Source organism: Electrona antarctica (genome assembly GCF_951216825.1).
Source record: "Electrona antarctica genome assembly, chromosome: 12".
NCBI lineage: Eukaryota > Metazoa > Chordata > Actinopteri > Myctophiformes > Myctophidae > Electrona > Electrona antarctica.
The window spans coordinates 7,892,530-7,917,679 of record NC_136793.1 but is presented as its reverse complement, the minus strand read 5'-3'; the positions used below and the strand labels follow the sequence as shown (position 1 = coordinate 7,917,679).

The following is a 25,150-nucleotide window of genomic DNA, read 5'->3' as shown; positions in this document are numbered from 1 at the left end:
AGCCTGTGTACAGTATGTTGTTGACTATAGCGTGCTGTTGGAAATGTAGGCCTACACTGTTTTTACTTTGCCACCAACGCCCTCGTTCGCCACTGTTATGTATTTATAGCTACATTCCCCAAAGTGAACCATCAACTCCTCCTGGATAAACAAAGCTTAGAGGGAACGTTTGCTGGGTTATAAAACATTGCTAAAGAGACAAGATGGAGGCTACTTCATTAAGAGCTGGACTCGTACAACCGGTCGGCCGATATAAAAGCATTAAACACATAGTCTGTTCACAATAAGCTAATCTTTGATGTCCAGTGGAAACCTTGTATGTCCAAACTGATACTTCTCTTACTTCTTACTTGCCCCGATGAAGACTCCTTTTGTGAGTCCAAACATGTTGGCGTTTTGAGTTTATTAATGAAGTACAATGATTTAATATTCACCCTCACCCTCTCCTACTTTTTTGATCAGATCTCAGATCACCCCCTCTTCTTCTGCTCTTGCACATTATTTGTTTACCGGTTCGATATTTATAAAACCCACAGACACGCTTAACCACTCTCACTTTAACCTAAAACAAAATGAGCAAAAAATTATAATAATCAGCAGATTTGCTCGTCTACATATGACATAAATACTCCATTCATTGTCAATGGGAATTTAATGTTTGTGTAAGCCGAAAGTCTATACACTATAGCTGAATATAGGAGGGGCTAGCGCCCCTCAAAAATGTGTGCACTTTCCCCACTATTGATACTAACAGTATGACTTTTGGCTTTTATCTTTACACATTAGATATGGTCCATGTGACTGAGAAGTCTTCTGAGAAATAATATGCTTAAAGAGGAGGGGGCACATGAGTAAGGGGTGAAACAGTTAATGAAACTAACCCATTTAAAAAAAAACAAGATGAACATTTATAGAGAATAAGATGTATATCCACAAGCTTGGCACTTTTTTTCAGTGACATTTCAGTGACATTTTTTGAGTGACAAAAGCTGCTAAGGCCAGATGGGGCTACAAAACCGGCTCAACCATCTGTGAATGTGGAGAAGAGGACCATACGATGCAGCACTGCCTTGTCTGCCCTCTAGGCTACTACCCAAACCTTGCAGCTTAAAAGATCTTGCAGAGTTCAACAATAATGCAAAAGACTGTGTAAAGAAATGGGAAACTGTCATCTAACCACATGCTTCAAAGACAAGAAAAGAAGAAGAAGTGACATTTTCTCATGTGTCTGGCTGCAAGACACGACGAGATCAAATGACCAAACGGTGGAGTGGACGTAATGACTAATGACAGAAGGCAAGGCCCCCGAAACCCATTAGGGATAATGGCATCTGAGGAATGCAATGACTAACATGGTAGTATCTCTCTGTAGTGTACACTAATGTATGTTTACTCAGTGATGTGTCACTTCATGTCAGCGGCTTCAGCGGAACCTACTGAAATGCACACATGTAAAGAGCGCTATATACAGGGGTGCACACAACTTTTTTGGTCTAGTACTCAGGAGTACCTGGAGAAGTTACTTGGTACTCCAAAATGCGGCGACCCGTCTCGCCGGATGGATAAAAGAGGGATGCATGAATAACTTATAGAAAAACTATATTTATTGGATAGGTGGGGACTGGTGAGTCAATGGAGGGTATTGCAACTCTAGATTCATACCATTATAAAAAAAAATCTAGAGTTGGAAATTGCAGCTAGGTCCATGTGTGGTCCAGCCCTAAATGCATATTCTAATAAAAACAACTTAATACTTCCTAAGGATAATATGAGCATCAAAGCAATATTTAGGTACTTTAAAAAAATATATATATATATATTTAAATAGCCGATCTACTAGCTCACAACGTGTTGCGGAGGCGACACGTTGTGAGCTTGCAGATCAGCTATTTGTTTAACATACACGTCGTATGGCGAAGCATACGTCAGGCTTCCCTTTTGTTTTTACTGAGGCAACGTACAGTCAGACTCAGACAGTTAGACACACATGGCTCCTCGGTGCAAAAATAAACAGTGTACACTACCCGACTTTACGATAATAAGGGACAGTATGTCGGGACACGGTGTTGTCATGTTGATAAGCTTCATGTTGTGCAGGCTGCAGCAGCAGTGCCAGTCCGCAATGATTTGCACTCTTCCCACTGTCGGAACTAAAACCTGTACCCGTAAAAAGTCAGACCGAATCACGACAGTGTGATTTGAGTCTGGCTTATTAGCCAGGCTACGGTGCCTAGGCTGTGAGAGACGGCATCGCACACAAGCAACTTGCTCCAGCACCCGGAAAACAAACACAGCGGCGAATGGGAAGAGTGCAAAGCATCCAAAGCATCCCCTTTTACAACTTTTACTTTTTAGTTTGCTCCACATCTGAAACGGAGAAGCCGAACCATTTGTGTCAGGATTTCTCAGTAGTAAACTCCTGTCAACCGAACCGCCCTCCTCCCAGCAGCGAGCAGCGAGCAGCATGGAAATGGAAATGGATCCTCCCTCGTTTGAGTAAGGACGCGCTGTGATTGGCCACAATGGCCAGTGCACTTGTGCAAGACGTACTTTGATTGGCAGTCGCAGAATCGCTACAGATTTTACTAGTATTCTGGCCATAATAATCATTCTGGGCGGCGCCAGCTGTTGGTACGCAGATGCGCTTCCCGGCGCTTGATTGACAGCGCAGAATTAATTTTGACGACGCATGCGCACTGGCGTACCGCTTGTGTGCACCCCTGGTTATATATATATATATATATACACACACACACACACACACACCAGTGCTTCTCAAAGTGAGAGAGTTCGGGGACCCCATGCAGGCGCGAGACCGTGATCTGGTCTTCTTTTCCACCACAGCGAGTCATCTGCCTCCATCTCACCCTGTCTTCTGCCTCCTCAGCGAGTCATCTGCCTCCATCTCACCCTGTCCTCTGCCTCCTCAGCGAGTCATCTGCCTCCATCTCACCCTGTCCTCTGCCTCCTCAGCGAATCATCTGCCTCCATCTCACCCTGTCCTCTGCCTCCTCAGTGAGTCATCTGCCTCCATCTCACCCTGTCCTCTGCCTCCTCAGCGAGTCATCTGCCTCCATCTCACCCTGTCCTCTGCCTCCTCAGTGAGTCATCTGCCTCCATCTCACCCTGTCCTCTGCCTCCTCAGCGAGTCATCTGCCTCCATCTCACCCTGTCTTCTGCCTCCTCAGCGAGTCATCTGCCTCCATCTCACCCTGTCCTCTGCCTCCTCAGCGAGTCATCTGCCTCCATCTCACCCTGTCCTCTGCCTCCTCAGCGAATCATCTGCCTCCATCTCACCCTGTCCTCTGCCTCCTCAGCGAATCATCTGCCTCCATCTCACCCTGTCCTCTGCCTCCTCAGCGAGTCATCTGCCTCCATCTCACCCTGTCCTCTGCCTCCTCAGCGAGTCATCTGCCTCCATCTCACCCTGTCCTCTGCCTCCTCAGCGAATCATCTGCCTCCATCTCACCCTGTCCTCTTCCTCCTCAGCGAATCATCTGCCTCCATCTCACCCTGTCCTCTGCCTCCTCAGCGAGTCATCTGCCTCCATCTCACCCTGTCCTCTGCCTCCTCAGCGAATCATCTGCCTCCATCTCACCCTGTCCTCTGCCTCCTCTTCTCTCAGACCAACTATAACTTCGTGTCCTCTTTTCACTACATCCATAAATCTTCTCTTTGGTCTTCCTCCAACCTCAACATCCTTCTACCGATATATACGGACTATCCCTCCTCCTCTCCACGTGTCCAAACCATCTCAGTCTGGCCTCTCTGGCTTTATCTCCAAAACATCTAACATGTGGTGTCACTTGTTACTCCCAGAGAGAACCACAACATGTTAGTCTCTGCTAACTGTCTTTTCCTCAGTGCGACTGTCTCTTAACCCATTCTGTACAGGGACCCCTTTTGGTGATTTAAGCATTATGTTATACTTTAGCTGTTGAAAAATAGCAGATCTAGCGCGGCTACGGGCTTGTAGATCTGCTATTTTTGAGAAATCGTGAAAATGTGGTGCAAGACTTTGAATATAATCTTCCAGGGTGAACGTTTTTAACTCAAATCTTTGCTTCTTGGGGGGGTGGTCCCTGGAACAACATATTTTCAGATGGGGGTCGGCGGCCAATTAAATATATTTTTGTGGGTCCTTGACATGAAAATGTTTGAGCACTGCACCACTGATATAGAAACATGAGGTTTTTCAGAAAACTGTCAGGATTTAGAAGGCATTTGTAGAATCGTCCTCAGGTCTAAACCATACAACATATAGCTGGTCTCACCACCAAGACGGTGGTGAGACCAGCTATAGGAACGTATCAGCAAGAATGAAAGGGGAGGTGTACAAGACGTACACCTCCCCTTTCATTCTTGCTGATACTTTCCTGATTCACACCCAAGACTCTTCTCCACCCATTCCAACCTGCTTGCACTCGTTTCTTCACCTCTTTCCCATAATCTCCATTGCTCTGAAATGTTGACCCAGCGTACTTGACCCATTTAGACCTTTCAGAAAACCTCATGTTTCTACGTCAGTGGTGCTCAACCTTTTTCATGTCAAGGACCTCCAGAATTATCTGTATTTGGCCGCGGACCCCCATCTGAAAATATGTTGTTCCAGGGACCGAGTGCCGTGCTATGAGCTTGTAGATCTGAGTGCAGCGCTATGAGCTTGTAGATCTGCTTTTCAATAGCTAAAGTGTAACATAATGACTTAAAACACCAAAAATGGGTTCCCGCCCCTTCTTGGGTTCCTCTCGTTCACGCACATGTATTCTGTCCTGCTGCGGCTGACCTTCATAAATCATTCTCTCCACTTCCTCTACCTGCTCACTGCGACTCTCACTACAGCAGGCGTTCCCAAACTATTTTGGCCCTTGGGGGGGGAAGGTTGCATATTTGCAACCTTACATTTAGATTTTTTATTTTTATCCTTTATTTACCCAGGGAAGTAGCTGAGCACAGGTGCTCATTTTCAGCAACGCCCTGCACATAGAAACACAGACAGCCACGCACACGCACGCACACGCACACGCACACACACACACACACACACACACACACACACACACACACACACACACACACACACACACATTAAAACCTGGGAGCTGACCAGTACAACCACAGTCTTATACTGTTGGCCACTAAGCAGCTCCAGGGGGAGCAGTTGGGGGTTCAGTGCCTTGCTCAAGGGCACTTCAGCGGTGTTGGGTGAGTGATGACAATCACTTCCCCACCCAGATTTGTCCTGCCTGTCCGGGGAATCGAACCAGCAACCTTTCGGCAAGAAGGGTGCTCCTCTAACCCTTAGGCCACCAATGCCATTGGAACTATTTGAATTAACCCATTTTGGGCGGGAACCCCTTTTGGTGTTAGCATCATGTTATGCTTTAGCTATTGAAAAATAGCAGATCTACAAGCTCATAGCGCACCACCGAGTGGCGCGCTACGAGCTTGTACGTCTGCTATTTTTGAAAAATCGAAGAACGAAAAGCTATAGAAACATAGCTTTTTCAGAAAACATTTATTTAAGATGCTATCTTAGAGTAGATGTAGACCTATTTGACAGCGCAGAAACATACTGTAGTTGCCTTCCTTGATGCATCAATTAAGCATCAACGAGCATCAGCTGGTCACAGTCACAGACACATTATTACTGTGATTATGGTAAGCTCACATATCACACATACCATAATTCACTGGCGAAACAAAAAGGAAAATGGAAAACAAAAAAATCTGAATTATTTCACGGACCCCCTGGCTATGCATCGCGGACCCCACTTTGGGAACCGCTGCACTACAGATCACAATAGAGCGTTGCAGTCCCGCCCCCTACCATGGACCAGGAAATGATTCTCCGTTAATTTTCCTCATAGACATTTCAGAAAGTATTTATTTAAAGACGTTTACGCCGCGGACAAAGCCAACTCGAGTCGTGACAAATCATGACAACAAACACAATTTTTGGGGCCGAAAAAATAATTAGAAAGAAGAAAAAAACGACAACACTCTTTTTGTTGTTTTTCTTCTTTGTAATTATTTGTTTGGTCCAAAATATTGTTTGTGTTGTCATGAGTTGTCACGACTCGAGTTGGCTTTGTCCGCGGCGTAACCGTCTTTAAATAAATACTTTATGAAATGTCTATGGGAAAAATGCATTGGGATTCATTTCCTGGTCCATGGTAGGGGGCGGGACTGCAACGCTCTATAGTCCGGCAGTCGAGGTGGACGGGTGGGAAATTTGGTATATAGTCTTTTTTATTGGCATAAAATATTGTCTATATACAATACATACATTCATGAATCCACTTGCTGACTGACTGTCGGTCTTGGGCAATTCTTTTGTATAGGGGATTCTTCTTGTGACCCTACCATTAACACTTAGACCGCTATCATTTATTGAAAAATTAGGATCTAATTCACGCCAGCATTTTTTTAATTTGAGCTCTTATTTTGAAAAGCCGCCATTTCCGGTCCACAACCGGTAGTCCTACGTTAGGAGTTTTCACACAGCTGGATGGGCCTTGTTTACAATGTAAATCCAGGCTGGAGCTCCGGAGAGCTCTAGATGGTCAGCTCTGTGCCGTCAAAGAAACGCTGTTTTGACCAAAAATGCCATCTGGGACAAGGAATAGGAGTTACAGGCGATTGAAAGAAATGGATAGAATGGATGCTTATGGCGACGACCATCTAAGATGGGCGATCCAATGCTGTGCTAACAACACAGCTAGCTAACCGGCTAACGTGAGTAGCATTTTGGCTCGAGCAATCGAACGCGCTATAAAAGCTCAATTGCCGAAGGCCGTCGGCAATGGCGTTAAGCGCCAGTATCAAAATTAAGCTTCAATTGACTTTAATCGTCGGCAATGGCGCGGAAGCTGTTAACATACTATGGCAGGCAAAAATGTCAAACTTTCCTTTTGCTTTAAGTAGCATGTAACATGTCAAACTAGGGGGTTTTCATGATTCTGAATCCATTCCAAGCATTAGTTTTGCACAAAATAAATACACTCCTAAAAGCAGCCATAGCCACTTGCCCAAAATGTGCTGACCTCATCACATTTGTGCTGAGTGCTGACCTCATCACATTTGTGCTGAGTGCTGACCTCATCACATTTGTCATGACGTCTAGGTCCGTTTTTAGCCCAAGGAGTGTTATTTTGTGCAAAACTAATGCTTGGAATGGATTCAGAATCATGAAAACCCCCTAGTTTGACATGTCACATGCTAAAAAAAGCCCAATACTAACAGCCGGTCAGCAAGTGCATTCATGAATGTATGTAAATAGACAATATTTTAGGCCAAAAAAAAAAGACTATATACCAAATTTCCCACTTTTTTTTTGTTAATAATTTTTATCCCACGATTTTGTAACCCATTTTTTTCACCCAGTGTCAATTATCTAATGTAATCCTGGGCGCTACACTTCCTCTGCCAACCTGGGGGGGGGGGCAGTGGACTGACCTCATGCTTCCTTCTATGCATGAGGAGTCCAAGCTGCTTCTTTTCACCTGACAGGGGGAGAGTTTCCCCGGTTAGACATAGTGCGTGGAAGGAACACATTATTCCAACCAGTTCCTTTCCCAAATGTCCCACTTTAACCGTTTCCGTCCATAGGACGGCTCCACACCACGCTCCACACCACGCCGATTGGGTTCCGTCCTAGGGAACCCAATCGGCGCGTTCATAGGCATCCTCTAGCGCATCCTCAATGATATCAGCCGAGAGAAGAATATTCTGAATATTTTCCTTTTTTTTAATTTTTGACTGAGACTCTAAGGCACCCGTAGCTTCGCTCTGCCTTCATATTAGCTTACCGTTCGATTAGCTGTTAGCGCAGCAGAAAGAATGCCTCGTCTCTCCTAATCCAGGGCGCTCTCCGTGGTTTTGATCTGACGGATATACTACGCGCTTCATTTCTGACTTCAACATGCCTCTCGTTCAAAATATGAATGCTTTGGAGCTTCTAGCGATATAATGGACTCGAGACCAAGGTAAGCTAGCAAAATATTTATCCGGTTTTCTTCCGAATTGTTTACGAGGGGGCTTCAGAGTAAAAGCGGCCATGTCTTTCCGGCACCCCAGAGCTCCTATTTTGAAGGAACCCCGGCACCGATTGTTTTAAGCAAAAGAAGCCTGTGGGCTGCCGGACTACAATGCCATCTGCAAACATCATGATCCATTGGGGGTTTCCTCTCTAACCTCATCTGTCGAACGAGAGGGGGCTTAGTGCTGATCCTTGATGCACACCCACATCCACCTTGAACTACCCTTTCAGCCCCCCCCCCCCCCCCCCCCCCCCATGGATGGACGGAAGGACGGACGGACGCACAAACTGACGTAGTCGTCCTTTAAGAGTCCCGCTGCTAGAGGAGCTAAAAATAGAAAAGGAAAGTGCTCAGTCAGATCATGATGCCTCGCATGAAAAGACTCTTTTTGTCTGAGACACTCTGCCCTCATTTTGGCGCCAAAGGGGCCAGCCTTCTAGAACAGGGTACAGCGTGTGTGTGTGTGCATACTGTGTGTGTGTGTGTATACTGTGTGTGTGTGTGTGTGTGTGTGTGTGTGTGTGTGTGTCTCATAGACAGTAAAACATATATGGACGACGGTGGTTTCTACAGACCCATTTTGACGACACTTTTTCGGCAATTTCAAATCTACCATCGTCGAACTTCCGGTCCCAAAAAGAAGCCGGAAAACCGTTCCACAACACGTCCCTATTGAATACTTTGTCGCACAACGATGTCGCGCAGAAAAAAAGTCAAAATAGCCGATCTACAAGCTCACATTGCGTCCGAACGAGGCCTGCAGTAGGCTATGCACTGCATGGGCAGATATAGCTATTGCTTTAGCTACTGAAAAATAGCAGATCTACAAGCTCATAGCGCGCCACCGAGTGGCGCGCTACGAGCTTGTAGGTCAGCTATTTTTGAAAAATCGAAGAACGACTGAAATAGAAACATAGCTTTTTCAGAAAACTGTCAGGATGTAGAAGACATTTTTTTAATCTGATCTCAGGTCAAAATGGGTTAAATAAACTAGAACTACGAGGAAATGACAGAGGGAGAAAACAGTATCCAACGATCAACTTTAACGACCGTCCGACAGGAGTTTTCATGTTGCACGGTAACCCCCAGGTCACCCCCACGGTAACCCCCAGGTCACCTGGGTGGCTGTAACTTTAACGAGTTGGCTTTGTCCACGGTGTAAACGTCTTTAAATAAATACTTTCTGAAATGTCTATGAGGAAAATGAACGGAGAATCATTTCCTGGTCCATGGCAAGGACAGTCTAAGAAGGACGAGACGCGAAGACCGTACGGGCGACGCCATGTTGCTTTGGAAGGAAAGAAACATGCGCAGTTGAGACCAAGGAAGCTGACCGCGGAAGTGTTGGCTGCATATAGCCCATTGCGCATGTTTCTTTCCTTCCATGGAGCACCATAAGCAACATGGCGTCGCCCGTACGGTCTTCGCGTCTCGTCCTTCTTAGACTGTCCTTGGTCCATGGTAGGGGGCGGGACTGCGACGCTCTATAGAGCTTGCCCTGCCCGGTATAGCGTTTAAGCCAAATGGACATGCTGGTGCCGAATTCTGGTGTCGTCTCTATTATTCTAAACTCTATGGTACCCAAATGTTATTATACTTGTGGGGGCATTTGGCACGCACACACACACACGCACGCACGCACGCACGCACGCACGCACGCACGCACGCACGCACGCACGCACGCACGCACGCACGCACGCACGCAGGTTGTGGATAAGAGGAGGAAGGCAGGAGGAGCTTATATAGTGATGGTGGATCGATGGAGTGACATAAAGATGGAAACATAGAAGAATGAAGAAGAGAGAATGGAAGATAGGCAGGTGGGTGGACAAACACAATGTGTATTTGAGTGTGTGTGTGTGTGTGTGTGTGTGTGTGTGTGTGTGTGTGTGGGCAGCAGATTTCTCCCCCCCCCCTGCAGAGCCAACAGATGAGAGCCCACGCACGCCCACGCGTGCACGCACACACACGCACACGCGCACACGCACACACACACACACACACACACACACACACACACACACGTCTTGCTCCTGCCTACAGAAAGTGCATGTGTCATCATCCACCTACTACAGCATGCCTCCTTTTATTCATCTCTCTTCCTTACATCCGTCCGTCCGTCCGTCCGTTCATCCATGAATGGCTCGTACACACTGCACGATATTTGCTCCGATTATAAAGGGCCGCTCGCCGACAAAACTCCCAATCTGACGCAAGATCGGGCTTTGATCGCCGAGGTTTTGCTCGCTGTGTGTGAAAGGCTCGCCGATAGAAGTGCTCGCCGACGCCTTCCCGACCGTTTCTGAATATCTAGCAGGTTTGATATTTGGCTCTGTCGCCGACTGGACATCGTACAGTATGAACTGGACATCGTACAGTATGAACTGGGTTGCCACCGCGTCCCGACAAGGCAGGACAGCTGTGCTCACTGACACTGTCTGTCTGTCGCATGTCTGTCTGTCGTTGACTGTATCGATAGATGATCAGATGATAATAAAATATATATAACCTTTATTCCTTGGGTAAATCCCCGTCCTGTGTCGTACATGGTAGCTATATTAGCCCAATGTTGCTGTTAAATAGTCCAATAAACCAACGAATTTCACTTGAAAAATGTTGATAAAACCACATCGGAGCAAACATTTGGACCTCGTGTGCTCTGTGTGTGTGTGTGTGTGTGCGGAGAGAGACGGAGAGTTATTTCATGAAACTCAAGATCTAACGTCCTGTCTCGCTGCAGCCCACGTAGGCTACACGCTATCACAAACATTTCTCCCTGTGTAGCCTGGCTATTCCTGTGTGTGTGGCATGCAGAGAGAGAGAGAGAGAGAGAGAGAGAGAGAGAGAGAGGCGTCCTGTGTCGGTCTCGCGCTTGTATCACGGCATCCTGCATGTGCGTGAGATGTCAAAATGAATTGGAATACAAAACAAATGATGTGTAGCCTATATCGGGTCTGGATCGCATCTTGGTGAACACTTGCAGTGTGTGATGCCCAGTCGCAGTAGTCGGCTATCAATCGTTTAGTGTGAAAGCCACAACGACATAATAACGATGTCGATTTAAAAAAAAAAAAAACTCCTGTAGTGTGAAATACATAATGATCTGATGACTCGCCGACAACTTTAAAACTCCTACAGTGTGTAGGGGCCATTATTTGATGGATTGATTGTTTGCAGGAATGTTCAGCAACTACTAGACTAAAGACAAGACATCATGTGAGAATTGTGATCTCAATTCTTGGGGAGTTAAATCGATATTGACATTTTGAGCGAGAGTTGCGCGGCAGCACTGCTCTCAAATCACTGGAAAAGATCAACTGCGTGTGTCTGTGTCTAAAGGTCACGGAACGTCTGGTCCTCCTGAGTTCATGGCAGACCGACAACACGCTCTGTCTGCCAAAGTGAACGCGTACGCTGGCACTGGGAACTGGGGTTTATGCTAACAGCTAGCGGTAGAGATAGAGTTAAAGGCGACTTCATTGAATTGACATCAACATAGGGCCCTGTCAGCTCAAAACCCACAATGCAACACTAGTACCGCAGCGTGTTCTGTACACCGCGGTCGATGCTCTGTACTTACCGCGTCCGCAGCGCGTGCCAGGCCGCGTCCACGTCGGCGTACAGGTTCTTCTCCGAGGGCTTCCCGCTGCTGGCGCCGTAGCCCGAGTAGTCGTAGGAGAACACGTTGCAGTTGATGCGCGAGCCCAGGCCGATGTAGAAGCTGCTCATCTGGCCCAGGTCCACCGCGTTGCCGTGCGAGAACAGCAGCGTGTAGCGTGCGGCCGGCGCGCAGCGCACGAACATGCAGGCGATGCGGTTGCCGCGCGCCGTGCGCGTCACGAAGCACTCGATGGCGTCGCGCTCGCGCGCCGAGTACTGCCAGTCGGCGCGCTCGCTCAGGTGCAGCGTCCAGCGGCCGCCGCTGCCGCCGCTGCTGTCGTCGCTCATCAGGCTGTAGGTGGGCTCCGGCGGCAGGAAGGCCAGCTTGGAGGCGATGCGGCTGGGGAACGGCGGGCAGCAGAACAGGCAGCACAGCTCGCTCAGCGACAGGTGGTTCATCCTACTAACGACCCCGGGGTCAGGTCAGGTCACCCTCCTCCTCCTCCTCCTCCTCCTCCTCCTCCTCTTGAAGCACCTGCTGGAGTAGAAAACGCACAGCTCTGTTAGTAAGGGCATTTTATCACCCGCTTCGACTGTTATCAATGGACAAGACTGCAGTTATCAGTTCGGATCAGTACGATTGTTTTCGACGAGTATGGGCAAAAAACGACAGGATTAAGGTTGGCGAACATCAATATTAGGACCTCGCTATTCGGTCGAAACGGCTGATTTTATCAGGTATTTGACCAATCTGGGAACTACATCGTTACGAAGACATTTCTTCACCAATGTGTTTCTAAAAGGTGTCTAATAACATGTACTAAAATATATGAAATTCAACTACCGTGCGACATTTGGGTTATTAGAATAATATGTGACCATACCATTAACATACTGTATAAGGCAAAAAAAAGTCAAAATGTCAACATTCTTTAAGTAGCATGTGACATGAAACTAGGGGGTTTTCATAGTTTTTTTTATTTGTCACGAAATTGTCGAGATGTTTAGTCTTACAGTTTTAGTCGTCGTAGCTTAGTTTTCATTTGGTTTCATTTAGTTCAGGGTTGGGCAACTCTGACGACGGCGAGGGCCAAAATATTTAATATTTATTAATATTTAGATCTACAAGCTCAAAACGCGTCGCACTGCGACGCGTTTTGAGCTTGTAGATCGGCTATTTTTGCTATATTTCAATTGAAAACCTGAATAATAATGTTTTGCTATTTTTGAATTGGAATCCTGAAAAGTAACCTTTTTATTGAATTTCAAATGCATTTAGTTATAGTTATGTTAACTTTTTGAACTGTCAACATAACTACATTGGACACAAAAAGACAATAACATTTTAATACTATAGTCATTACGTACTAGTCATTTAATACTATAGTCATGAAGTAATTAAAGCGGGTTTGGAATTCTAACAGCTGAAATCAATACTATATCAGTATTCTGATATTAACATGCGGGCCGCATTAAGTGAAGGCGGGGGCCGCATGTGGCCCCCGGGCCGCCAGTTGCCCACCCCTGATTTAGTTTGTCAGTGAAAAAGGGTATAGTCGTTGATGAACATTTTTCGTCATACTCCTCTCAAAGAACCTGATGAGGAGAGAACACACAGACTTAAAAATCAAATCAAATTTATTTTTATTTTTGATTTTAGATTTTAGATTTTAGTTTTAGTCATAGTCTTTTGAATAGTTTCCATTTAGTTTTAGTCACACATACTGTACAACGTACACAAAAATCACACCCGTGTGAAGTGAGGGGCGCTCTTATCATCGTACATCATCACCATTCGCCCAGACACACATATATGACGTAAATTCCCCATTCATTGTCAATTTGGAATTTCATCTTTGTGTATAGGGCAAAAATAGCTGATTTTTCTCTTCCACATATGACGTCGTAAACTCTCCATTCATTGTCAATGGGAATTTAATGTTCCCATAGACGGAGACTATAGCGTGTGAAAACGTGTACGTCACCAAGAGGGGGGCAGCGTCTGAAAAGCTAGGGACGGCCCTCTCGTGGGCATTAAATTCTAGCCCACATCACTCAGAATAGAGTGACGGTGGTATGTTTTTGTAAATATTGAGCTCGTTCTTGGCAACAACATAGTGAACCAACACCAGGATGGATAGAAAGAACGTCGGGCCCAAATACATTACAAGGACAAGGAAAATGTTGTGAACAAACACGGCTGTGCTTAGATACTTTGTTGAACGTTATGTCTCTGCGCCCGTGCACCGTACAGCTGAGATCCAAGCCATTCTACGTCTTTTTGTAAACTCGTCAATCTGGGTTCCTTGATGCTGTATCCATGCTGGAAAGCTGAAAATCAAATTCCGTTTTCTGGCTCATTCCCTCGACGTGACCTGCTGTGGCACTTATTTACTGAGCAAGTCTGCACCATTGTGTGGTCAGTTTACAAAAAGAACGTATACAAGCACACTGGATAGTCGCTCAATGTAAACAAACCAGACAAGCCAACAAGTATGGCAGCCGCTACCACGTGACACATATGTTGACGCCCCCTCCAGGATATTTTGGTACACACTATAGCTGAATATAGGAGGGGCGAGCGCACCCTAAAAAAAATAAAAAATAAAGCGGAACAAGAGAGTAGACCAAGTGGAGGCCTGGGCCATGGCTCAGTGGTCCAGGCACCTTGGCTGGTACTCCAGTCTGGCAGTGTGCAGCGGGTTCGACTCCCGATCCCGACGGCCTTTACTGCATGTCTTCCCCCCCCATCTCTCTCCCCATTTCCTGTCAGCCTACTGTCTGTCCCTCCATGAAAAAAAATAAAATAAAGGCGAAAGCCACAAAAAAAAACATTTAAGAGACCAAGTGGAATTCCAAATGAGTGTTTTCTGCATGGTCTGCTGATCGATCACAAGGTGAAGCCACAGGCTACTGTGGTAGGTCTGTGTTTAGCATCAACAGCAGTGCTCCTGAGAGCTTCTCTGTTTGTGTGTCTACATACTTTCAGCCCATTCATGACGGGAACCCCTTTTGGTGTTTTAAGCGTTATGTTATACTTTAGCTGTTGAAAATTAGCAGATCGACAAGCTCGTAGCGCGGCACCAAGTGCTACGAGCTTGTCGATCTGCTATTTTTGACAAGTCTTGAAAATGAGGCGCAAATGCTTTGAATATATATTCTTTCAGAGCAAACGTTTTCAACTCAAACATTTGCTTCTCTGCCCGGGGGGGGGGGGGGGGGGGGGGGGGGGACCCCCCCCCCCCCCCCACATTTGACTGAGGGACTGCCATTGGATTATGAAAACAGGGAATCATAGCTTAAAATTGACATATTAGTTGTTCAGTTTGACCCACCTGTTTTGGAGATGTGGCTTATAGAGTAATGTCTTGCAGAGAAACAGCGAGTTGAGAAAACAGGCTTGAAAGGTTCACTTCTGTGGTCTCTAACATTACACCTAGCTACATCATGTTTAAGCATTTATTTCATATTTACATGTCGATTTCAGCTCTGATATTTATTTCAGACATGCTCTAGTATGTGAAGAGTCTGCCTGTCCTATTAAGTCATTTTGGATAAAAGCTGGTGAAAAGCTGGAGGCTGCACGATGGCAGTCTCTCAGTCAAATCTGGTCACATATGTGACCAGATTTGACTGAGAGACTGCCATCGCGCAAATTCCAGCTTTTCACCAGAGCAGAAAAACGTATTATTTTTTTATTTTTTCAAAATGAGTTTATAGCACATGCAGACTCTTCACATACTAGAGCATGTCTGAAATAAGTGTCAGAGCTGAAATTGACATGTAAATATGAAATAAATGCTTAAACATGTAGCTAGGTGTAATGTTAGAGACCACAGAAGTGAACCTTTCAAGCCTGTTTTCTCAACTCACTGTTTTCTGCAAGACATTACTCTATAAGCCATATCTCCAAAACTGGTGGGTCAAACTGAACAACCAATATGTCAATTTGAAGCTATGATTCCCTACTTTCATATGACATGAAAAAACGAAAATTCAAAAAAATCCAATGGGAGTCCCTCAATCAAATTTAGTCACATATGGTCACTGTCAGACAGACACCTCTTATCTCCATAAATTTAAACGTTGTGTTTTTTCGGACGCTTGTCGCTACGATATTTCTGCAATTTTTATGTATGAACAATTGTCAACTTGGACACTATTATGATAAAATAATTGTGATTACCTCAAATAAATTGCAGATGAGACAATGATGTAATAATTGTGACAACCCTATAAAAAAGCCAACTATTTCCGCGATACTTTGCACAGCACACTATACGGCCAGGGTATTGTATTCATTTCCTAAAAAGGAAAAGAAAGAAAAAAAACGTTGAAATCTGGAAAGGTTTTGTGATGAGCAGAGCAGGCCTGAGGCCTGAGGCTGGTTCAGCTCAGTGAGCCTCCGTCTGGGTTTCCCATTCACTCAGACATTATGGACTCTTAATCCATTCTGGACGGGGACCCCCTTTTGGTGTTTTAACTATTCCGTTCTACTTTAGCTGTTGAAAAATAGCAGATCTACAAGCTCGTAGCGCGGCACTCTGTGCCGCGCTACGAGCTTGTAGGTCTGCTATTTTTTTTAAATCGTGAAAATGTGGCGCAAATCTTTTGAATATATATTCTTTCAGAGCGAACGTTTTTTAACTCAAATCTTTGCTTCTGGGGGGGGGGGTCCCTGGAACAACATATTTTCAGATGGGGGTCGGCGGCCAATTACATATAATCCTGGGGGTCCTTGACATGAAATAGTTTGAGAACCACTGACATAGAAACATGAGGTTTTTCAGAAAACTGTCAGGATTTAGAAGACATTTGTAGAATCTTTTCTCAGGTCAGAATGGGTTATAAGCATCAACTCTCTCCAGCCAGTCCGCCCCACCACCACCACCACCACCACCACGCCCTGTCTGGCTTCTAGATGGTTATAAGGGATGGGTTTTGTTGTTAATTGCCTTGCAGCAATGAGATGTCACTAAATTCACCGTTTCCCAAACCACTGGGTCGACTGGAGAGATACTGGAGGGCGCATTCAAAACTCAGCAAGGGCCTCACAGAGGACCCAGGGACCCAGGCAGACATTATAGTCATGAAGACCTTGGGCCTCACAGAGGACCCAGGGACCCAGGCAGACATTATAGTCATGAAGACCTTGGGACTCACAGAGGACCCAGGGACCCAGGCAGACAGTATAGTCATGAAGACCTTGGGAGCCACAGGCCCTGCCCTAACCCTGTCTAGGCAGCAAAATGAAAAGCAACACCATCAAATGATGCAGCAACATCAGCAGCGACTGAAGATGCTGGGGTGTAGCACCTGCTCCACCCTCACCCTCTGAAGATGCTGGGGTGTAGCACCTGCTCCACCCTCACCCTCTGAAGATGCTGGGGTGTAGCACCTGCTCCACCCTCACCCTCTGAAGATGCTGGGGTGTAGCACCTGCTCCACCCTCACCCTCTGAAGATGCTGGGGTGTAGCACCTGCTCCACCCTCACCCTCTGAAGATGCTGGGGTGTAGCACCTGCTCCACCCTCACCCTCTGAAGATGCTGGGGTGTAGCACCTGCTCCACCCTCACCCTCTTTTATTTTGACATCTCCAACATTTCCTTTTGTTGTTGTTGTTGTTGTTGAGCAGTGCAGCAGCCGCTCCAATGCACAGTATCTGTCTGTCCGTCCGTTTGAGCACGGAATGTCCGTGACGTCATGTTGTTGACATCATCATTGTGATGAAAGGCACTGCTCACTTCACTCGAGTGTGATTTTTGACCCCCCCAACTTATTTTTTTGAGGGGCGGCCAGCCCCTCCCATGAACAATGACTGATCAAGCTGGCCAGCCCGGTCCAGTTGAGCGAGCACGTGTCCCCAGTGTGTCTGGCCGAGAGTGACTAGTGACAACTTTCACAGATGGAATGATGTGCGTGACGTCACCAAAGGGCAGTGCAAGGAACACTGGGGGGACATGATCAAGGAGCAGATGATCTGTGCCGGGGCGGGGGCGCCGGGGCCTCCTCCTGCTATAGGGACTCTGGTGGGCCGCTCGTCTGTCAGAAGGTGTTGTCAACTGGGGCAATCCAGGGTGCAAAGTCTGCTCATCTGGTGTATAGGGGGGTATACAGCTTTTGGAAAGTGGTCGATCAATCAAACCAGGCCAGCCAAATAACTCAGATGAGGCCTGATCTCTTAAACTGCAGCAAATTAATATAATAAATGAACGTAGTGGCTAAATTAATTGAGCGGGCCGTTTATTTCACCAAAAACATAAGCCATAATCCTCCATATTATAATCTCTTGGCCTAACAATGCGGACTAAAAATAGCTATGAAATGCTCTGCGGGGTTATAAAGTGCTTATAACGAATGTTATGTATATATAGTTCACATGAACCCATCCAGGACGGGAACCCCTTTTTGGTGTTTATAGCATTATGTTATACTTTAGCTATTGGAAAATAGCAGATCTACAAGCTCGTAGCCGCGCTATGAGCTTGTAGATCTGCTATTTTTGAAAAATCGTGAAAACGTGGCGCAAATCTTTGAATGTGTATTCTTTCAGAGCGAACGTTTTTTTAACTCAAAGGGGGGTCCCTGGAACTACATATTTTCAGATGGGGGTCAGCGGCCAAATACATATGAGAACGACTGACATAGAAACATAGGATTCTTCAAGAAAACTGTCAGGATTTAGAAGACATTTTGTAGAATCGTCCTCAGGTCTAAATGGGTTAAGGGTAGACATCATTGAGACGACCTTGCTGTGGCCAAGAAGACAACACTAGCAGCATAAAAGTGCACCTGTCTACAGGTTTCAAAGCGGTCCTGTAGACAAGGCTTCTCTAGGCCGGTCCTGTAGACAAGGCTTCTCTAGGCCGGTCCTGTAGACAAGGCTTCTCTAGGCCGGTCCTGTAGACAAGGCTTCTCTAGGCCGGTCCTGTAGACAAGGCTTCTCTAGGCCGGTCCTGTAGACAAGGCTTCTCTAGGCCGGTCCTGTAGACAAGGCTTCTCTAGGCCGGTCCTGTAGACAAGGCTTCTCTAGGCCGGTCCTGTAGACAAGGCTTCTCTAGGCCGGTCCTGTAGACAAGGCTTCTCTAGGCCGGTCCTGTAGACAAGGCTTCTCTAGTCCAGGGGGTTTCAAACCGGTCCTGTAGACAAGGCTTCTCTAGGCCAGGGGGTTTCAAACCGGTCCTGTAGACAAGGCTTCTCTAGGCCGGTCCTGTAGACAAGGCTTCTCTAGGCCAGTGGGTTCAAACCGGTCCTGTAGACAAGGCTTCTCTAGGCCGGTCCTGTAGACAAGGCTTCTCTAGGCCGGTCCTGTAGACAAGGCTTCTCTAGGCCGGTGCTTTTCAAACCGGTCCTGTAGACAAGGCTTCTCTAGGCCGGTCCTGTAGACAAGGCTTCTCTAGGCCGGTGGGTTCAAACCGGTCCTGTAGACAAGGCTTCTCTAGGCCGGTGGGTTCAAACCGGTCCTGTAGACAAGGCTTCTCTAGGCCAGTGCTTTTCAAACCGGTCCAGTAGACAAGGCTTCTCTAGTCCGGGGACCCCCAGGGGTCCTTGAGGGAGTTCCAGGGTGTCCCCAGCTAAATGTCTAGTTTGGAACCAAATGGACCCTTATGGGTCTGTAACTCCGAGAGTGTACAAATGGAGCCAGTTCCATTTGTACACTCTCAGAGTTGAATTAACATTGATTTTACAATATAAATTGGGGGTCTCAGAGATAGAAATGCCATTAAATGGGGGGGTCCGTAGACTAATGCATGTCAAACTGGGGGTCCTTGAAATTAAACGGGTTTAGAATCACTGTTGTAAAAGTCTTCTCTTATGGGGCATATCTCTTCAAATGGGGGTCCTTCTGCATAACATTCCAGGTGACTAAAATGTGACTAAAACTAAATGAAAACTATTCAAGAGACTATGCCAAAAACAACACTGGATCCAAATAACAATTCTTCGTCCATTTGGTTTCATTTTACGCTCTCAAGAGTTGAAGATCAATAACGGGTCCATGATTTGGTTACCAACTCTCCATCATTTAGCACGGGGACCAAGTGGAAGACAGACAGACAGACAGACAGACAGACAGACAGACAGACAGACAGACAGACAGACAGACAGACAGACAGACAGACAGACAGACAGACAGACAGACAGACAGACAGACAGACAGACAGTGTATCGCCGGTTCGAGTCCCGTTCCTCATGGGGAACTTTGCTGTATGTCAACCTACATACAGCCTGTTGTTTATGGCAGCAAATTTAGTCAAACAATAGTTTTAGTCACATTTTAGTCACCTGGAATGTTTTAGTGTTAGTCTAGTTTTAGTCTCTTTTGGCGGGCCTTGATGCCGTTTTTACACTTGCTGAAAATAGACGATCTACAAGCTCACAACGCATCGCAGATCGGCTATTTTCAGCATGCAACCAAGTGTAAAATGACTTATACTGGATCTCTTGTCCACTAGTCCCTTCCTAACACAGTCTTGTTTTTATTTGTTGACGAAACTGTCAGCATATTTAGTCTTAGTTTTAGTCATCATAGCTTAGTTTTCATTTAGTTTCCGTTTAGTTTTCGCCAGTGAAAAAATAATTTTTTTCGTCATAGTTTTAGTCGATTAAATCAACACTGATGTCAACACCCCGTCTCTCTCCTCTCGTTTCCTGTCTCTCTCCACGTTCCACTATCAATAAGGGCAAAACCCAAAGGCCCCAAAAAACATCTTAAAATTAAATGATATGTTTTTTTATGTATAGGAAAATAAATGTTTTACTCGAGTCGTGGCCAATAAAAATTGCTCCATGACCCACAAATGTGTCCCAACCCACTGTTTTGGAAACAGCGCCAACTGTTTACTGTAAATATCCGCCTATTGCTCCCATGTTGATGATTACTTGTATGTGATTGTACGGCTTTAAAGGAGAATTCCATACTAAAAGGCTTTCTTACCTTTATTTGTAGTTGTTACGTCCCCACCAAAGAGGTCCAGGTGTTATTTTGTGCAAAAGTGCATTATTGGCTATTTCCACTACCATAAGCCCTCAATGGGGGTTGGGTTTTTGTGCTAATTCCCTTATTTCCATCGCAATAAGTAGTAAAGTGTTCCGCTTGAGATACTATTTTACATTATGAAGAGAGGATATATACAAAACAAAATAGATTTTTGAGCGATAGAAATAAGCGAATTAGCACAACACCCCATAGCCCCATTCAATTCAATGCAATTCATTGAGGGCTTATGGTACGGGAAATAGCCAATAATGCGCTTTTGCACAAAATAACACCTGGACCTCTTTGGTGGGGACGTAACAACTACAAATAACACCTGGACCTCTTTGGTGGGGACATAACAACTACAAATAACACCTGGACCTCTTTGGTGGGGACGTAACAACTACAAATAACACCTGGACCTCTTTGGTGGGGACGTAACAACTACAAATAACACCTGGACCTCTTTGGTGGGGACGTAACAACTACAAATAACACCTGGACCTCTTTGGTGGGGACGTAACAACTACAAATAACACCTGGACCTCTTTGGTGGGGACGTAACAACTACAAATAACACCTGGACCTTTTTGGTGGGGACGTAACAACTACAAATAACACCTGGACCTCTTTGGTGGGGACGTAACAACTACAAATAACACCTGGACCTCTTTGGTGGGGACGTAACAACTACAAATAACACCTGGACCTCTTTGGTGGGGACGTAACAACTACAAATAACACCTGGACCTCTTTGGTGGGGACGTAACAACTACAAATAACACCTGGACCTCTTTGGTGGGGACGTAACAACTACAAATAACACCTGGACCTCTTTGGTGGGGACGTAACAACTACAAATAACACCTGGACCTCTTTGGTGGGGACGTAACAACTACAAATAACACCTGGACCTCTTTGGTGGGGACGTAGCAACTACAAATAACACCTGGACCTCTTTGGTGGGGACGTAACAACTACAAATAACACCTGGACCTCTTTGGTGGGGACGTAACAACTACAAAGGTAAGAAAGCCTTCTAGTATGGAATTCTCCTTTAAAGGAGCATTCAGTGATTTGGGTGATTTGGAAAACCACCCAGTCCGCCCCGGTAACAAAATGTGCACATGCACGCACTACAGTGGGGGGAAGTGCAACAGGCCAACAGCATGTGCACCAAGGCCCGCCCCCACTCGATCATGATTGGAGGAAGGCCCCTCTCATCCTGATTGGATGAAGGCTTTGCCACCCGCCACCAAAACTGAAAATAGGGTTTTTTGACCCCAGGGGCTCACTGGGGACAGGGAGGAACTCCTTATATGGTCAGCACACTCTATAGTAGGGAGGATTATCCAGAAAAAAACAAGTGATATTTGAATTAAGTGAAATCACTGAATATACCTTTAACTTGTACCTCTTGCAAATTGTTAATACAGTATTGAATTAATCAATCAAATCTAGACGGATGTCGGGATCTGATGAGAAGATATTTAAGAACCGGTCAAAACTCTCAAACCTTTTTCAATTTATACCTTTTAAATTTAAGGCATTAGCAGACACTGGACAGCGATTTCTTTATTTTATTTTATTTACTATAGTCCTACTAGACCCCAAGAAATTACATCTGGCCACAAAAGATAACAGGATCTATACTGAATGTGAAGGTAGCCTACTGGGGGGAAGCCACACTGTGGGTCATAGGCTCAATATGTCAGTTTGACACATTCAGTAGATCCCGTGATCTTTTGTGGCCAGATGTAATTTCTTGGGGTCTAGTAGGACTGGACTATAGTAAATAATACAAAAAAAAGAAATCACTATAACATGTTGTAACTGACCTGACCTGAGCACTTTGAGGATCAACTGCTCTAGATCAGGGGTCCCCAAACTGTTTCATGTCAAGGACCCCCACATGGACACTATTCAGCCCCACGGACCCCCATTTGAAGAGATATGCCGGTGACCCCTCATAAGAGAAGATTTTTACGGCTCTAGCAGTGATTCTCAACCCGTTTAATTTCAAGGACCCCCAGTTTGACATGCATTAGTCTACGGACCCCCCCATTTAATGGCATTCCTATCTCTGGGACCCCCAATTTATATTGTAAAATCAATGTTGATTTAACTCTGAGAGTGTACAAATGGAACCAAATGGACCCACTAGGGTCCAGTCCATTTGGTTCCATTTGTACACTCTCAGAGTAAGAGTTACAGACCCATAAGGGTCCATTTTGGTTCCAAACTATCATTTAGCTGGGGACCCCCTGGAACTTCCTCAAGGACCCCTGGGGTTCCCCGGACCCCACTTTGGGAACCACTGCTCTAGATTTATACGAAAGACTCGTCCTCAGACAGAGTGCATTTAATAGTGTATCTCTCCGAGTGAGATAAATATACAAATGTAACCAAATGGACCGGTCCATTTGGTTACATATAATTTAAAAAAAAATACAGGTGTAACATTTGTATAACTCCTTTCGGAGTTAAATGAATGTAAAAGAAGATAATACATACGGTACAATTTAAAATATAAACTGATGTTTTTTTACCTGGACGGATGGTGGGAAGGTATTTGCTTCTTCTACCGTACCGATGTATCTCTCTTTCTGTCTGTTGCTCTCTCTTTCCTTTCCTTAGCTCTATGTCCTCCTCGAAGCAAAATGAGCAGCTGATTATATCAGCTTTAACATCAGTTTATAATAAATATTATAGGCTAATATCCTCTCTGGCTGTGGTGGGTGTTGGTGGTGGTGGTATGTTGTCTTGTCAAGTGAAGCCGGCATTAGTGGCGTGACCGTGGGCTGGACATGAAGCTGATATTCCGCCTCCTCCTCGGGTCTGTCCGTCGGTCGGTCCGTCGGGGGTCCACCAGGACTCCAGACACAATTTGAACCAAAAAGAAAATACACCGTCTTTTCGTTTCGTCCCTTTCTCTCTCTCTCTCTCTCTCTCGGTCTCGCACGCCTTTCTTTCCTCAACATACGGTCCTGTTCGGGACGATATATTAATAACGAAGGCTATATTATATTGTCGACCGATATTATTAATGTCAAAATGTTGTGGTTTTATTTGTATTCTTCTATATATGAAGAAGCAGTCTAGTGTCTGTGTTGAGCGGAGGAGGGTTGTTCATATAAATGCTGCTGTTTCCTCTTCTGTCACTTTGTGCAGATTGTTGTCTGAAGGGAGGCAGAGCCATGACTAGCGACAGTAGAGACACAGTTGCGACATTGAGGGGGCAGAAACCCCTTTCCCCCCTCACTGTATATATGTTTCTTTTCCCTTTTTTAACCTCCTTTATGATGAATTCCTGTTCTGTTCTTTGGCTTTATATAAGTGTCTATTTTGTACGTCTCTGCTCTGATGAATTGAACAAGGTGGACCCTCTTGTAAACAAGTGTAATGCTTTCTTTTGGGTCGTCCACTCACAGTTAACAGTTTTTGTAGGCTATTGAGTTGTGCTTGAAATGTACTGTAATTCTGCAAACTGTTAATACATATTTCAATCAATCAAAAAAAGCCTGGTCACGTGTACGCGCGCGAGACCATAAAATAGACGCCAATGCAGACTAGTGCGTAAACTTCCCGGGTTGTCCCCTTTTCAATAGAAGTCTTTGTAGAAGAGCCTGCTGGCCCCGTGAAGTGAACGGAGTTGTCGTAACTCTGTCTTAGTCTATGGAGGGAGGAAGGGGGCGGTTGATTGGCGGCTCGGAAGAACCAATGGGAGTCAAGGGGGTTGGATTAAAGGGGGGGGGGGGGGGGGCTTTCCCTCCGCAGTTTTAAAGGGCCACTTCACCCCTTTTGCAACCATTGATTGATTGATTGAAATATTTATTAACAGTTTGCAGAATTACAGTACATTTCAAGCACAACTCAATAAAAAGACGTGAGTGGACGACCCAATAAAGCATTACACTTGTTTACAAGAGGGTCCACCTTGTTCAAATCATCAAAACATTTAGAGACGTACAAATAGACACTTCTATATAACAAAATAAAACAAAAAATAAAAAGAGAACAGGAATTCATCATAAAGGAGGTAAAAAGGGAAAAGAAACATATAGCCTACAGTGAGGGGAAAAAGCTAGGGGTTGGTGGTGGGGGGGAATCATATTTTACGGGGGCCAGTTTTGAATTGCAGCCGTCCGTAGGTGCCCTTTGAGAGCGGTTTTGAAGGAGTCAAGGGATTCGCACCTAAATGACTGTTGGTAGGGCGTTCCACATTTTGGTGGCAGGAGCAAAAATAATTGAGTCCCACCAGACAGGTTACTACGGAATTAAATTGTGCATTTCTCGACAGTGTGTTGGTTGGTTGGTTGGTTGGTCACCCCAGGAAAAGCCCCCATATATGGTGCCCCTGCAGGTCTTGTGACATCATGTGACATCATCAGGGATGGAGATCCCTGATGTCATCAATATTGGCCAGCAACTCTACATCTGACCTGCAAACCCTTAGATCTCCATATATGGATATGTCAGAACCTGTTCTGACATACGTTGATCCTTCCCTATATATCCATCCTTCCT

General features: G+C 45.6%; 1 protein-coding gene across 1 annotated transcript in view; it reads right to left on the bottom strand.

Moving 5' to 3' along the window:
- Window positions 1-23,761, bottom strand: part of LOC306934185 (alpha/beta hydrolase domain-containing protein 17B) — a gene marked incomplete at its 3' end in the record, with an annotated part of 63,898 nt that extends 40,137 nt beyond the window's left edge. Inside the window, exons 1-2 of the mRNA XM_079516711.1 lie at window positions 23,173-23,761; window positions 11,623-12,180 (exon numbers count right to left, since the gene is read on the bottom strand). Of these exons, the coding sequence (XP_079372837.1) occupies window positions 11,623-12,101 (479 nt within the window). The 5' untranslated portion in view covers window positions 12,102-12,180; window positions 23,173-23,761. The remainder of the gene's footprint in view (window positions 1-11,622; window positions 12,181-23,172) is intronic.
- Between the last annotated feature and the right edge of the window lie 1,389 nt (window positions 23,762-25,150).